The sequence below is a fragment of the Coptis chinensis genome, chromosome 7 (assembly GCF_015680905.1).
Source record: "Coptis chinensis isolate HL-2020 chromosome 7, ASM1568090v1, whole genome shotgun sequence".
In the NCBI taxonomy this organism is placed as follows: domain Eukaryota; kingdom Viridiplantae; phylum Streptophyta; class Magnoliopsida; order Ranunculales; family Ranunculaceae; genus Coptis; species Coptis chinensis.
Window position 1 is genome coordinate 19186778 of NC_141462.1, and position 15725 is coordinate 19202502.

Consider the following 15725-nt stretch of genomic DNA (forward strand, 5'->3'; position numbering starts at 1 on the left):
AGTTGATTCTCACAAGGGATGAATGTACTCCTTGGGTGTGTTATTTCCCCGTTCTCATAAGTAGACGAGTGGTTTTTAAGTAAAAGTATATGAATTGTGTGATGTCATGGATGTGAAGTGTGACTGTGAATAATATTTGTAAATGATTGTGATTTCTATGTGACTGCAAAATGACTATAACTTAATATGTTATTACGAAAATATTAATGACTTGTGATAGTCTGAGATCTATGGTTATGCACGTAGAAACTTTATGACGTAATGATGTCATATGAATGACTACCCTTGATATAGGTATTATGATAAGTGGTATTCCCTAAATATGCGGGACGAACCAGGTTATATGAATTAGACTTAAATGTCTTAAATGGGGTTTGGTTATGAATGGAAATTTGAATGGCTGAGATAAATTATTTTATTGTGATGTCTAACTTTGTTTTGCAAGAGGGTAGGATCTATTAATCTTTTGTGCAGGGACGTAAATATCCTACCCTAAGACGACGTGTTAGCTTAAAGATAAGGTATACCAAACTCATATTTAATTAGGTTATCATATATGCATTTAATAAATAGAATGTAAGTGGTATTTATGTTGTGAGTTATTTTGAAAAGTGGGAATGATAAGTAATATTATATGAGATTCTTGGAATTGGTATATTGGGGGTGAAATCTTACTTGGGAAGAAACTACACGCCGTTTTGGAAAACGAAACTATATTGTCTTTCAAGTTGGAATGGTTGGTAATGTTATATTTGAAATATTATTATATATATTTTGTTGTTAGTCTACTCATATCAGCAAATTCAATTTGCTGACCCATATTTGCTTTGTTTTACAACGTGGGTGTGTTCTTGGGAACATAGGTGGTAGAATGCAGCGGATGAAGACTCTTGATTGAGATTCGCTCTTGGAGTCTTCCTGATATAAGTTTTATGAAGTATAAAGTCTTGATTTGAACTAGATGTAATAGAGTGGTTTAGTAAATTCTTGAATTTGTACATTAAGAGTTGTTCGTTTGGTTTTAATTTGATCTCATATTTTAATATTGTGGTTGATAATGGGTTATTAGGATTTTGTTTCATCTTGAATTTTCAGAATATGAAATAGGTGTGAATAATTTTCTATTTTTAATTTTATAGAAATTTGGGTGTGACAGATGCGTACCTCGGCTTGGATCCATATTCCATATAAAATCAATACTGAGCAAAATCTTTTTGGTGGCCGAAACTACCAATCAAACGACGCAACACGATAATCCATGTTTACCCTACATGGCAAGTGGCAAACTGGCAACACACGTCAATTCAAAATTTTGTTTAGGAGCTATTTGCGGGAAGTTTTAGGCCCATAAGACTGGTTACATAATCTAGGTCCTAGGAGGCTTGCTGGCCACAGGCTTCACTGGCTGAGCTGGGTCCCTGGCAGCTTACATGATTTCGAAGCCTTCTCATTTGGATAGTTTTGTTAATATTCGAAGCCAATTTTTGGGCACGTAGTCAGATAGTCTACTGCTAAGACTTTTTGGGCGCAGTTTATTTCAATTTCAAGCCTGTTCCACATGACCGCATGTCGTCTCTTATTTATTTTTCTTGTACACACAAATTAATCAGGCCAACATTATCTCCCTAGAAATGGACTAATCTAACTTGGGCTCTAAAGTGGTTAACCTCTCTATATACGTAAGAATAATTTTGTAGACATACAGCCTCATGTGCTAATTGATGGAGAGACTGCCCAAAAAAACTGTTTATGTGCTCGAAAAAATTGTTTATCTGGTCCACAAAGTATTTAGACCAATGAGAAGCTGTTGTTTGTGGACAAGTATGTCTACAAACTTATTCTGTAACCAAAGCCCAAATCAACCCAATTTCCATATTAGACAGACTTTATTTTGTTGACACATCGAAACCGATGGAGGGCATTTCAGTCCTAAAAACAATTATGTTGGCTAATTGAAAGCCCGATTACCAAGTTACCCTCCTTTTACATCAAAGCGGGTATATCATTTGGACATGAGTTGATGCCATGATGGTGTTAACCGAGGCCCAATTTTTTCATAACGACCGATCTCCCACCCCATACCAAAATATATCGGTCTATATCAATATATCAGGATATATCAATGATATCAATTTTTTAGTGAAACAATCAAAATATTTCCGATATATATCGTTATATATTTCAACAGTTAACAAAATCGATCAAAAAGTCCAACCAAATCAATCGATATATATCAAATATATTCGATATATCATCGATATATAAAAAAATATTATATATATCGGACTGAAAATATGTCAATATATCTAACCGATATCTCGGATTATTTATATATTAGGTACTTCAAAAACCAAAAATATATCGGCGATATATCGATATTTCGACTGATATTTTCAGCCTTGGTGTTAACACCATGAAGATCATCATACCGGTATGTGTACTCATTTTGAAATCTATAATCCCACCAAATCCTTTTTTGTATTTTCAACTTGGTTTCGAATGTTGAATTTACATGAACGTTTCAACATTAGGTTGAAAATTACGAAATCAACTAATTCTTTGGTATATGATCAGTCGATCTCTTGCATTAGGGGAGGGGGGAAAAAACTGTCTCGTATCCTGTCTAAATGTCTATCTGCCTCACAATTTTTTTTTCCCTCTCCCTTTCTCATTACTATTTCCTTCCAATTATAAACCAAAATGAAACTAATTGAAGATTGTGAAGAAATATGTTTCCCTTCCAACACCAATTGTTTTTTTTTCTTCTGAAAATAAAACTCAATTTCATAATCCTTTTAATTTTGCCTCTACTCAATTTGTGTGTTTGTAATTGCTGCTTCAACAGTTCATCTCTTCTTTGCATATTAACTCAATTTGAAACTTAAGGGCGGTGATATGCTAGTAACAAGTTTGCAGACCGTGTTTGCACCAGTTGGAAAAAACGTGTCGTTATAATTCTAATTTTGATTGTAGGATTGGAAAAAATGTAGGTAAAAAATAGGGGCTATTTTGTAAATATTTTTTAAATTGTTTGATAATTTCCAACTCAAAAAAAAAAAAAAAAAAAAAAAAAGAAGAAAGAGAGAGAGAGATTTTGATTTGTGTACTCGAGAGTTGGAGGAGATACTGAAAACCCGGCTATTATCAATATAGAGATCTCAATCACAAGCACACTCAGCCAAAAATCACAACCTAATTCCGTGCAATAAATATTTTTAAGCAACAAGATCAAATCATTAGTAGGTCCGCCTATATAAACTTTTTAACACAGGACCCATTTAGTCATTTCCTATTGTCCGGTTTCACTATAAAAAAAACGATATATATATAAGTAAAGGCTTGTAAAAACGACTGCAAAGACAGAGAAAGTAGTTAGGCGGTTATGGACTTAGAAACAGAAATAAGAAAAGAGATACTCTTATTCAATAAAGAAAACGGTGATGTTACAACTCCCCCAGCACCCAATAATAGTGGTGAGGGAAATGTAAGTGGAGAAATAGAAGTTGGTGTTAGAGGACCATGGTCACCTGAAGAAGACGCAATTTTGAGTCGATTAGTAAGTAAATTTGGACCGAGAAATTGGAGTGTTATGGCCCGTGGAATTCCAGGAAGGTCTGGTAAATCTTGTAGACTTCGTTGGTGTAACCAACTCGACCCTTATGTTGAACGCAAACCTTTCACTGGTATGTTGTTATTAAAACCCAACCTTCATTTATTTATTTATTTACATATGACATATCAGGTAATTGGAATTTTATTGAATATTGATGATTGGTTGATTATATTGTTGTTTTAATTTTGTTTTTATGTTTAGCAAATATGTTTATGGCTAACACATAACACATAACAGAATTGGCTCATTTGAAATGAAGTGAGTTAGGAGCCACCCTCGAAATATGTATTTTTTTTCCTCTTTGTCTCCAGCGTGTCTGCCTGTGAGCTACAACGAGCTTTTAGATGCATCTGCATTGTGCAGTTAGGTTTTAAGTTGTTCTTGGATATCTCAGTTTAGCCTGACTTTCTATATAAAATTAGAAAACTCAACTTTTTATTGGTTTGTTCGACAAGTGAAGTAGGGAAGAACTCACTTTTATGGTTGCGCATGGCCTTTCTTTTGTATTTAGTCGGATCAGGGACTTACATGGAAACGTTTTTGAAGCTTGAAGGTTGGACAGTGGGGAGGGATTCAATTTGATCTGTTCAAGTTTGCAATGTTTTGGTTTTGAAAAACATTTGGTATTACTTCCGAACCATCAGTAGAGAGTTCCTTGAAGATGTCATATAACTTACACCTCTCTTTGGTTCTCTTGCAGAAACCAGAGGCCTCTCTTTATCTCTTTTGTTCTGTTGCCATGAAGAGAGTGGACTACCCTCTTCTCTTTAGTTCACCTTAACAATCATTGTAAGAGACTGAAATCTGTACAAAGTACGACATATGACATCGATTGCATTGATTTTATCTTCAGTCTTCTAAGCCATATTTCCGCAGGCCTCCTCTGACACTAGGTTTAAAGCCCAAATGTTCACCAAACTCTGTGTCAAAATACTTTCCTGAGTCCTGACCCAGATTGGACTAGGGTAATAGACTTGACCCCCTGTTTGTAAAGGTTACTGCAGGGAAGATACTTTATGTGGTTGGTTCTCCCTTCTTTTGACTATGTACTTTTACTATAGGCTAATGGAAGCCTTTTACTTTGAAGTTTTACTTTGTACCTCGTACTTTACTTCTTTAAAGTCTATATGAAAAAAGGAGCTGTTGATACAAAATTGGGAAGTTGAAGTTAGAATATCTAATGTGAAGGCGTGAGGCTAATTCTTAAATACGTTTTAGAGATGAAGTTGCAAAGGAAAAGGTGATTTGGATAGTTATACAATCAGAGGTGTCCAAGAAGAGATATCTTCAGCTTCGGAGTGATGAGGAAAATCAAATTTTGGCTTTTTGCTAAGTAACATGGACACTTTGTATTCTTTTAAAAATCCGTGTCAGACACACAGACACTCGTGCCGGACACATGGACATGTTTTCCATACAATTTCTACATATAGTTTCTTTGATACCCTATAAGACATAGTTATAGCTCCTTGATATGCCACTTCCATAGTTATTTATCTGTAAAGAGACACTTTTTAAGGTCTTGAACCCAAGAATTAGTTGTGTAACTAAAGAATAGAAATAGTTTTCTTTTTAATTAGTCGTGTCCTTGTGTCCTACTTCAAATAGGTTGCAGTGTTGGACACCGACACACGTATCCATGTCAATGTGACTTAGGCTTTTTGGATTCTTTAATATTCTAAATCCATATCGTCAGACATGTTTCTATGAATTTTTTTGAGGACAATGATGAAGTGCGAGATAGTGCCCTTTATTATAACCGAACCAGGGAAAAATCATACTCTTTGCCTGGACTTAATTGTTCATGAACTTCCAAATTTGTTTGAGGTTTTATACAGGTTTGAGCCAAAAAATTGTTATAGTTTGCCTATATTAGTTACTTTGATTTTTGTATGTGAAAATTTTCTTTTTAGCTTCTCTATTGTGTTTCTTTTTTTATCATAATCTTTTGTTTTTTCCCCTATCAGAAGTGGTATATTGTTTACACTCTCACACACACACACACACATATTTCAATGAAAATTTTCGGGAAGAAAGGATGTTGGGCATTTGATGAGTTCTGCTAAATGAAAGAATGTAGGCTATTTCTTCTTCTTTTTTTATATATATAAATAGGCATCATAACTCATAAGTGACCAACAAGAAACCAAATTAATTACAAGAATGAGGTTTTATTTTAGAAAGTACAAATATGACTAGAAATCTGCATCCGCGATAAGTTTAGACTTCCTCATATACTTACTAATGTGGTCTTTCAAGGATATTATTTTTCTAGCTCCACATAGGTGGTAACTGTAGACCTCTCGATAAAATTTCTAAAGCGGTCATGTGCAGTTGACTTAATTTACAATGATTTTATATCTATACTTTGCTTCTTGATGAGAAAGCCTGACTCAAAAACATGTCGCAGAGGAAGAGGACCGCATTATAGTTGCTGCGCATGCTATTCATGGAAACAAATGGGCAGTAATTGCTAGGATTTTACGAGGGAGAACTGACAATGCTATTAAGAACCACTGGAATTCCACTCTTCGGCGTAAGCGACTTGGGTTGAAGATTAGGGGACCATCCGCGAAGAGGATGGAACATATCAGCCTTGACAAAACCAAAGCGTCCTCTGAAGAAACATTGTCATGCGGAGATGTCAGTTCATTTAGGTCCTCAGAAGGGAAAGATGTGAACTTTGTTGAGAGCATGTCCGTCCAATGTGATGATAGAGCACAAAGTAATTACATTGTTACTGTAGCTAATGAACCACCGAGCCTCTTCCATCCAGTGGCTCGTGTTAGTGCATTTAACATTTATATTCCTCCAAACGGCACCAGAAATGTTTCTCAATTATCTAGGGAAGTCCCGTGTACTGGGCCTCTCAATCAAGTGACACAGCCAGATATCAGTATTTGCAGGTTGCTCGAAGGTGTTTGTGGTGAGCCACTGGTGCCTTCTCAGTGTGGACATGGTTGTTGTGGTACTAAAGGGGAAAGAAATCCACAGAGTTCACTTTTAGGGCCAGAGTTTGTTGAATTTGAAGAACCTCCATACTTCTCCAGTCACGAGTTGGCTTCCATAGCGACAGATTTAAGTAAAATCGCTTGGCTCAAAAGTGGCTTGGAGAATTCCAACACCAAAGGCAATGCAGGTAGTAGTTGTGTAATGCCTCAAGGAGCTTGTCTTGAGATGGGAAACCTGAAAGAAAGTAGGATGAATGAACTTATGCGGTTTGAAGAGGGCAGGATCAGGGTAATGGGTTTGATGACAGATGTGATGTCGACCCAAATGTCTAGTGAAACGTTTGCACTACCAGCTAGGAGTTGACTAGTTCAAAGAAAATAGGACTTATTATGGGTCCTGTAGAGGCTGCATGTAAAGAAGATTCAAGAGAGTTGCTATATGGAACTGGTGTTCTGTTTATTACATTTATTTTATGAAGCAGGCAAGTGTCTTGTCAAATAACTTAAATTATGACAATTTTTGAATGAGTTGTGAATATCTGGAATAGCAGTTTATCTTTCATAGGATTGTCACAGACATTGTCACTATATACTGATAAATTTCCTTAACTTACAGTTACAGGTGTAGAGCTTCATTTTGGTGTGATTGTGTGAAAATGAGCGTCTGCCGTTTATTTTGTTTGATTGATGGGCTGATGGTGTGCAGTCAGCTAGTCACAGGCATCTTCCAAGCACACATCAAAAGGGAAGTTTGCTTTTATACTACATATGTTACAGCAGGCTTTCTCTTAGAAAGCATGTATGTTACAACTTTTTTCTCGTTTAGGTTTTGTTTAGGGCGAGTACGCGATAGGTCAAAAGGATTATTACTTCAGAGTTCAGGCATATTATTGTCGTGTAGCTCTTAGGATTTCGAACTCCCTGTTATTAGAGTGTTGCGCTTGGGACATGAGCTTGTGCTCTTTGTTTCCTCTTACATAATAAGGAAATTAAAGACTTGAGAAATGACATGGTGAGGCTGATGATGCTCTTGGTTGTATATCCTGCAATTGGAACTCTCTTGTATTAGTTGATTTCGTAACTGTTGTATTTGTTGTTGCAATAACTTTTTGTATGGAGAAGAACAAAGTCTTCTATACTTCTATTAGTACAAATTTCATGTTTAAAGCCACCTACATCAGTTAAACTTTATTTTATTATATCATTTTTCTTTTCGTAACTGTTGTATTTGTTGTTGCAATAACTTTTTGTGTGGAGAAGAACAAAATCTTCTATACTTCTATTAGTACAAATTTCATGTTTAAAGCCACCTACATCAGTTAAACTTTATTTTATTATATCATTTTTCTTTATAGTATTCGAGAAGAAATATCCAATTTTTAAGTGATAATAGGGCTTTAGAGTGGTGGTGTTTTTTTTAACTTTTTCTTTGGGCTGGGGAATGTGTTAGGAATATATGGCTTGGTAGGTTGTGGTATTCATATTGCCTTCATATTGGGCGACTTACTGCCACCTAAGGTAATATTGTTGATTAGGGCCATTAACGAACAAGGATATACGCAGTCTCTTTTTTCCATCGTTTGTTTTTTTTCCTTCCCCTATGTTGCTTTATGTTTTGACATGCCAATCTGAAAATTACGAAAACCATTATGCATTGACATAAAATACGTATCAAAGTTAAAATTTTCCTTATTCCACATTGAATGTCAAAGATACTATCCACTGTAATGGTTCAGTTTGAGTTGGCTAGTTCAACTAAAGCACTAGATCAATGTGGGTTAGAATATTCAAATTAAAATGTGCCAATAAAATAGATGAATGAAGTTGGTCAGTTCCCAAGTTCCCAATATTCACTATACAAGTTGCATACTGTATGTCTGTTTACTTATTAGTTGGACAACTCCATTGCGGGGTTCTCCAAAATCCTGCAGGTCGTATCCGGCGCCCAAACACCCCTGGATGCCCTATTATTTTATCCCAGGAAAATAGAATGATCGTAAAACAATGGTGTAAAACCCCATTTTTTTTATGTATCTAATTAAGTGTGGTATTATTATTTATTGATATAATTTTTGGAAATTTCGAAAATATAGAAAATAGAAATTTTGGTTTAGCAAAACTAGGACTCTAGGAGATAAACGTGGGATATCGTCTAACTTGTTAGATGCCTTGGCTTCGGTGGTGAATCTGTGGTTACAGGGACAATGTCCGCAGCCGTTAGCAGAATTCATAGCGAGTGCTCTGCTCACTCCACTTCTTAAGCCGGATAATAGCATTCGTCCGATAGATGTGCGTATGGTTTGGCGACGTCTTGTTTCCAAAATTGCAATGAAAGAGGTTTCCAAAGAGGTGGTAGGGTACTTGCAGGATTTTTAGTATGGGGTCGGTGTCCCTGGTGGAGCGGAGGCGATTTTGCATGCTGTTAATCGCATGGTATGTGCTAACGGTGACAGTACATCTCTTTCTATGTTGCTAGTAGATTTTCAGAATGCCTTTAATATGGTTGATCGAACTACTATGTTGAAAGAGGTTCGCATTCGCTGCCCCGCTATTTCCCTTTGGGTCGAGTATTTGTATTGTCAGCTTGCAAGATTATACTTGGGGGATGATTACATATAGTCTGCTTCTGGGGTTCAGCAAGGTGATCTTTTGGGTCCCCTTCTCTATGCACTGGTGTTGCACCCTCTGATTCTACAGATCCAGTCAAGTTGTCAATTATTGCTCCAGGCTTAGTACTTAGATGATGAGACTCTAGTTGGGGATACAGAACAAGTGGCGGCAGCTCTGCGTATCATTCAGGAAGAAGGCCTTCTTATGGGTTGGTTCTTAATGTGGCCAAGACTGAGATATTTTGGCCATCACTGGATCCGCGTCATTCCACTCCTGGTCTCTTTCCTTCAGATTTATCTTGTCCTCAAAGATGGGGTCGGGTTACTTGAGAGGCGTTAGCATCGATTCTTCTTTTGTCATGAGTCTTGCTCGTAAGCGTGTTGAAAAGGCTATGACTTCGATGGACCATTTAGCTGCATTGGAGGATCCACAGTGTGAGTTAGCACTTTAACGAGCTTGTGCTGAGCTCTCCAAGTTGGTTTTTGCAGTTCGTACTTGTCCACCACTTTTTTTAGGGAGGTAGCTAAGACTTTTGATCAGCACATTCACATGGTTCTGCAGGGCATTATAGTTTTTGATGATCCTGGCTTCGGTGATTTGAAGTGGCGTTTAGCGATGCTTCCATTGCGCCTTGGTGGGTTAGGTATCTATTGTGCCTCTGATGTCTCTGCTTTTGCTTTTGTGGCTTCCCGTTTTCAGACTTCAGAGCTTCAAAACCACATTCTTAGGAGTTGTGGTCCAGTGCCTATGGGTGAGATTCTTGGTGATGCTACCAGTGCATTGCGTCTCTGTCTTCCCGATTTTTACTTTGATTCTCTGGTTGTGAATGCTACCGTCCCTTCAAAACCACAAAAAGTTTTGGCGGAAGATTTCTACTGTAAGATTGTTGCTAGTTTTGAGAGGGAGTTTGAGTTCTCTACTCGTCAGAAAGCAATCATTGAATGCTTGCAGTCAGAACATGCAAAAGATTTTCTACTTGCTATTCCAATAGAGGGACTGGGACAACGTATGTCACAGGTGGAGTATCGTGCCATTCTCAGGTACCGTCTTATGATTCCTATGTACTCTGACGGGGGTCTTTGTCCTGTATGCAAAAAAAGTATATTAGATGCTTTTAGGGACCATGCAGCACATTGTAGACATTTCCTGGTTTTAAATACAGACATGATCATGTTAGAGACATTTTGTGTGATGCATTTTGGAGGGCTGGGGTACAAGTGAAGAAAGAGGCTCCTGTTAACTTTCTCACTGATCCGAATGAGGACAGATCGACACTTCGGCCTGCGGATGTATTAATATACAGTTGGTCTGAGGGGAGACATGCATGTGTAGATGTAACTGGCGCCTCTCCGTTGGTAGGGCTTGGGAATGGAGTCTTTGCATTGAGGTGGGAGAAGCAGCTAAGAGAGCAGCGACAGGGAAGATGGAGAAACATGAGGAAGCTTGCACAGCTAACCAGCATTGTTTCATTCCGTTTAGTTTCGACACTTTCGGTTTCTTGGAACAACAGGCTGTTGAACTTCTCAAGAGACTTCAGAAAGTTATGAATAACAACGTTATGACAGCTGGTTCTAATGAGTTTGTTTTTAAAAGAATAGGATTTGCTATTCAGAAAGGACTTGCGCGCAGCTTGTTGCACGCTTATCCTAATTATTTGTAAAATTCCTCATCAGTATCAATAAAATTTTCACTTAAAAAAAAAAAAAAAAAAAAATAGATTTAATAAAGTGAGTTATATTTCTTTCCTTTTTTGTTTCCATAGAATAGGATATGTTGTTTGTTATGTGTGATCATATGGATTGTATATTGGGAGTATAAAGCCATTAATGAACTGTATAGAGTTTTGTGAAGAAGATGAACAGTTAACAGTAAACATCATTCCAAAAAACTTGTCTACGTAGTCTTTTAATTTTGTTCAGATAGAGATCTTCCCTTACTCGGATGTCTCTCAAATTTAATCCTTAGTTACCTAATACATTTAACTCTGACATATATAAATTTTAGACAGATCCAACGGTGGAGTTTTTGTCGAGGCATGCATAAGCGTGACTGGTCGTAGTATATACTACGCTAGAAAACTGCACTGCGCAGTCATAGGTTTAGGCATAGATGAAGGATGGCCGCTTATTGGATCTTCCTCAAATTTGATCTGCATATTTAAAACACACAGTAGTCATACCCATTAATATTGTAGGGCAATCCGACAGTGGGATGTCAGTCGAGGCATTGAAATACGAGACTATTGATTTTGGATAAAGTTGTGAATGAATGGAAAATGGTTAATCTATTGAATGGATTGTTGTTTATGATCATTGTGCATGATTTGCTACTGCCTGAAATTAGTATATTTACATAAAAAGTGTAACCTTGGTTTATTTGAATATAGACATAGTAATTGATTGAGCTTGTGCAAACTGTCGCTCTTGGGAGTGTATTATAAGAAATATTGCCTGGAAAGTATTGTTGATCGTGGAAATTTATTTTGTTTTGTATAACCTATATACTATATGGATGTGAAATCATTAGAAAAATTATGACAATATTAGAATATGATGGACATTTCTCATACTAATGATATGATGATTACGCATTCCACCTCTAGGAGATGTGACGTGAATGCGGGTTGGATATATTTGATATTTTAATGCATTCCATCCTAGTGAGATGTGACGTAAATGCGGGTTTGGATATGTTTTATAACGCATTCTATCATTGTGAGATGTGACGTAAATGCGGGATTAAAATATATATAACAAGGTTCCATCTTTTAGGGGAGGAACTAAATGTCTTTTGCCTCACTAAGAGCTGTGACGTAAACCTTGGTTATGTGAATTTACATGATATTGGTATTTCACGAGTTCAAAGTGCGGAAATGGGAAATGGTCTTTTAGGAAATATAAAAGATATCTAAGATAATTTAATAAATCATGGGGAGAGGGGGTCTTAATTAAAAAGTGTATTAATAATTTATATAATAGTTGAGACATTATTTTTATATTTTATTGTTATCATTGAATTAACTCTGTTTTGTAGGAAGGTGGGCTACCTAATCCTTATTGGAGGGATGAAGCCCACTATAGACTGTTAGGCGCTAAGGTACTGTATACTTCTTAAAGTTATTATTTAGATAGTTGGTTACAATGTTATATTAAATTTTATGTATTATATTGGTATGTGCTACATGGATTGCACGTTAAGAGAAACTAAGTTTCTCTTGTTAGTTGGTGACAAGGGATCGATGTCTCTAACGTAGCCGAATGATGTAGACGTGGTATACGTAACTTCATGGCGATAATGTGTATTGTTATGAACTATCATGAGCATTGCATTTAGGGCACTCACACCAGCATTTTTAATGTTGATCCCAGTTTGCTTTGCATTCGGGGGTATGTTTCTTATGGAACCTAGACCCTTCGCAGGAACCGCAGCAGTAGTAACTGTTTGAGTTGGAAAATCGTGGAGCTACAGTTGGAGTAGCTGGCTTTGCTTAGAAGCTGATTTTCTTTAGAGATTCTACCTTTTTTATTGTATGTTGGATTTTGAGTTAATAAGTTGAGACGTTCTCGTTTATCTTTATTTCGGTTTGACGTTCCTCGATATATCAGAATGATTGTAATTTGGAGGTTATTCATTTTGGATTTATGCAAGTATTTTTATTCCAATATTTGTTTTTTTTTTTTGCTGTAATTAAATGCATGTTTATCAGAAAGGTATGATCTCGGTTCACGCCTCGGGATTTGTAAGATTTGGATGACGTGGAAATAGAGTAAATATCTATTTGTTGTCGATTCATATTCTACGAAAAATCGGGGTGTGACAAATGGCATACCCCAAATTTATTTTATGAGTTCCACTTGGTCCCACTATCCCACCATAGAGATGAAATCAAGTTTGAGAAGATAATCAGGAAAAAAAATATAGGAACAAAAATCTCAATCATGTCTCATGTCTCAATCAAACCAATTTTCTGTGGCAAAAAGAGGCAAATTTAGTCACCAATATAATCTTCAGACCTCATGTCTCATCATAAACCATATAATAAAGAAAAGTGACGACATTTAAAAAAAAAGATTGATTACATTTTATCTGTAACAAACGACCTGAAAGTAACAAGAGTCTCAATTTGGCAATAAGGGCATCTCCAATGGAGAGTGTATATATACACCTCCACATAAGTGCCACATAGGTGCCACTAGGATTTTATGACCCCTCTTACACATTAATAGTTTCCACATCCAAAATGGTATCAAATGCAACAAAGTTTAAGAGTTTGTAAAATTAAGAAACTGAGAAAAAACGACGGTCAAAGTCCGTCGCAAGTTGTCAACTAAAAAAAGAAATAAAACACACGTCACTTTGAGTAACGTCCATAGTTTATTAAAACTGGCCCAACCAATAAATGACGGTCTTTACCCGTCGCAAACGTTACAATTCTAAAAAAAATAAAACAGGCGTGAGTTTAAGTGACATCCGAATTTCTTTTTAATTGGGACATTACTTCAAGTGACGCCCGAGATGTTTACTAACTAATAGCCGGATGGGGAATTCCCGACCCCCTCTCTATTAACTATTAGCTTATCACCTGAGATTTACACCTAGGGTAGGGAATTGGGTTGGGTAGACCCGAATCCGACCCGACCCGATTATCGAATATATCGGGTTCGGGTCGATTTTCATATCTGTTTATGTATTCAGGTCGGATTCGGGTTCGAGTATGTCGGGTTCGGATATGATTTTTGGGCTTTTTTTGAATTTTTAGTGTTATCCGATCGGGTTCGGGTCGGGTTCAGATATTAAATTTCTAATATAATCGGGTTCGTGTTCGGATTTGGATATTGTTAAATTATTCGAATTCGGATTCGGATATAGCCATATCCGACCAGAACCCAACCCGATCCCTACCTTATTTACACCCCCCATTGAAAACATGTTTTTGACATTTAGAGTGTAAATTTTACACTTTAAATAATTTACACCCTCCATTGGAGATGCCCTAAACACGGAGAGCCACATCAATGCAGTGATTAGTCATTGTTCTAACTTATAACTTCTTAACTTACAATCGGAAGATAACGACAAACAGTGACAAAAAAAGACCAAAATAACTGCAAAGCATATACCATATTAATTTTACATTTTAAGCCCCGCGACACCATTGATCCGTTGGTGTTTACTATTGACTAAGTTGGTTATGGGATCAAGTCGTGGTGACCAAAATAAAAACAACTAACAAAAAGGCTAACTACACAAGTAAATGGGTTTTTTAGATATTGGTCCTACTATTACTATGGTAATTAGATTTTAGTCAAGAAATGCTGAAATATTAGGTTTTGGTCTTACTTCTGTTACTTGAATGTCAATCAACTTAGTTGACTGTGGTCATGTCGTTTGCTTTTTTGAGCATGCGTCACACGTGCTTACAAGTAGGACTAAACTCTAATATCTAACTTATAATAAGGACCATGTCCTAACAATGACATTATTATCTAGGTCAAATACTAATTTATCTTTAAGAGTGAGAAAGGACGATGGTTTAGACAATGTGTATCTTCCAATACTCCTGTTTTGATCTTTTGCAATTCTTCCTTATGCTCTCTAAGTTTTGCAAGTTTTTATTTTAGTTCTATAGTATATGCCTCGCAGAGAATCAAAAAACAAAAGGAAACCAGAAGAATTGTTTAAAAAACACACGCATAGAAGAAGGAAACTAGAAAAATTGTTTTGAAAACACATGCATAGAAAAAGCACTATGGTGTCGTGAGTATCTCCAACTACAAAGTAAGTAGTCACAAAAGAAATAAATATGCATCTTTCTAGTAGGATCTTGGAACATGTTATATAAATCAAGGACATAAAGGTTCATATAATCTTGACATGTTCAGTCCATTATATATGAGGTGGAACGATAGAACATATTAAGTTTTTATTTAGCTTGAACATTGAATGACAATTCTACTTTTTGGAATTATACCCACAATATTTTCCTCAGATACACGTTCTCAATACCCACAGAGATTCAATACATACACTTGTAAAACATCCATCGATCAAAAACTGTGTCGTAAAAATATTAACCCTAACACGATTGAAAATAAACAAACAAGAAAAATCTTTACTCTAACAGAAAATCCTATAGATCCTAAAATAATTATAGTGTCTGATGCTGGTTATATGTTATTTAGTTTCTTATCTATCATACATATTACTATTTCTAGCACAAAAGATGTCACTGAAGGCGGTGCTTTGAATTTATTCCCCACTGAGCTAGAGAATTGGTTTATGCAACATATCAACCAATTTCGAGGCAATTTATTGTAGAACGTGAAAAAAAAACTTTCCTCAATATGGGAATCAAATTTCATCTGAATGGTCAATTAGAAATCTCAACTAAAGAATAGTCTTACTGTAAGTTATATATTAGAGTTTAGTCCTACTTGTAAGCATGTGTGACGCACGCTCAAAAGAGCAAACGGCATGATCACAGTCAACTAAGTTGACTGACGGTCAAGTAACATAAGTATGACCAAAACCTAATATTTCAGCATTTCTAC

General features: G+C 36.2%; 1 protein-coding gene across 1 annotated transcript; it reads left to right on the forward strand.

Annotated features, from left to right (window-relative positions):
* Positions 1–3331: 3331 nt before the first annotated feature.
* Positions 3332–7735, forward strand: LOC147486446 (transcription factor MYB1-like). The gene is made up of 3 exons (XM_086572983.1): positions 3332–3683; positions 6024–7046; positions 7181–7735. Exons 1-2 carry the CDS (start codon positions 3383–3385, stop codon positions 6926–6928), a joined length of 1206 nt encoding a protein of 401 aa, XP_086429109.1. The 5' UTR covers positions 3332–3382; the 3' UTR covers positions 6929–7046; positions 7181–7735.
* Positions 7736–15725: the final 7990 nt, after the last annotated feature.

What these genes read in the sequence shown, in the direction of transcription:
- LOC147486446 (XM_086572983.1), top strand. Translation starts at nt 3,383, where the DNA reads ATGGACTTAGAAACAGAAATAAGAAAAGAGATACTCTTATTCAATAAA. An exon ending in TGAACGCAAACCTTTCACTG is followed by an intron (nt 3,684 to 6,023) that starts GTATGTTGTTAT and finishes AACATGTCGCAG; the next exon opens with AGGAAGAGGACCGCATTATA.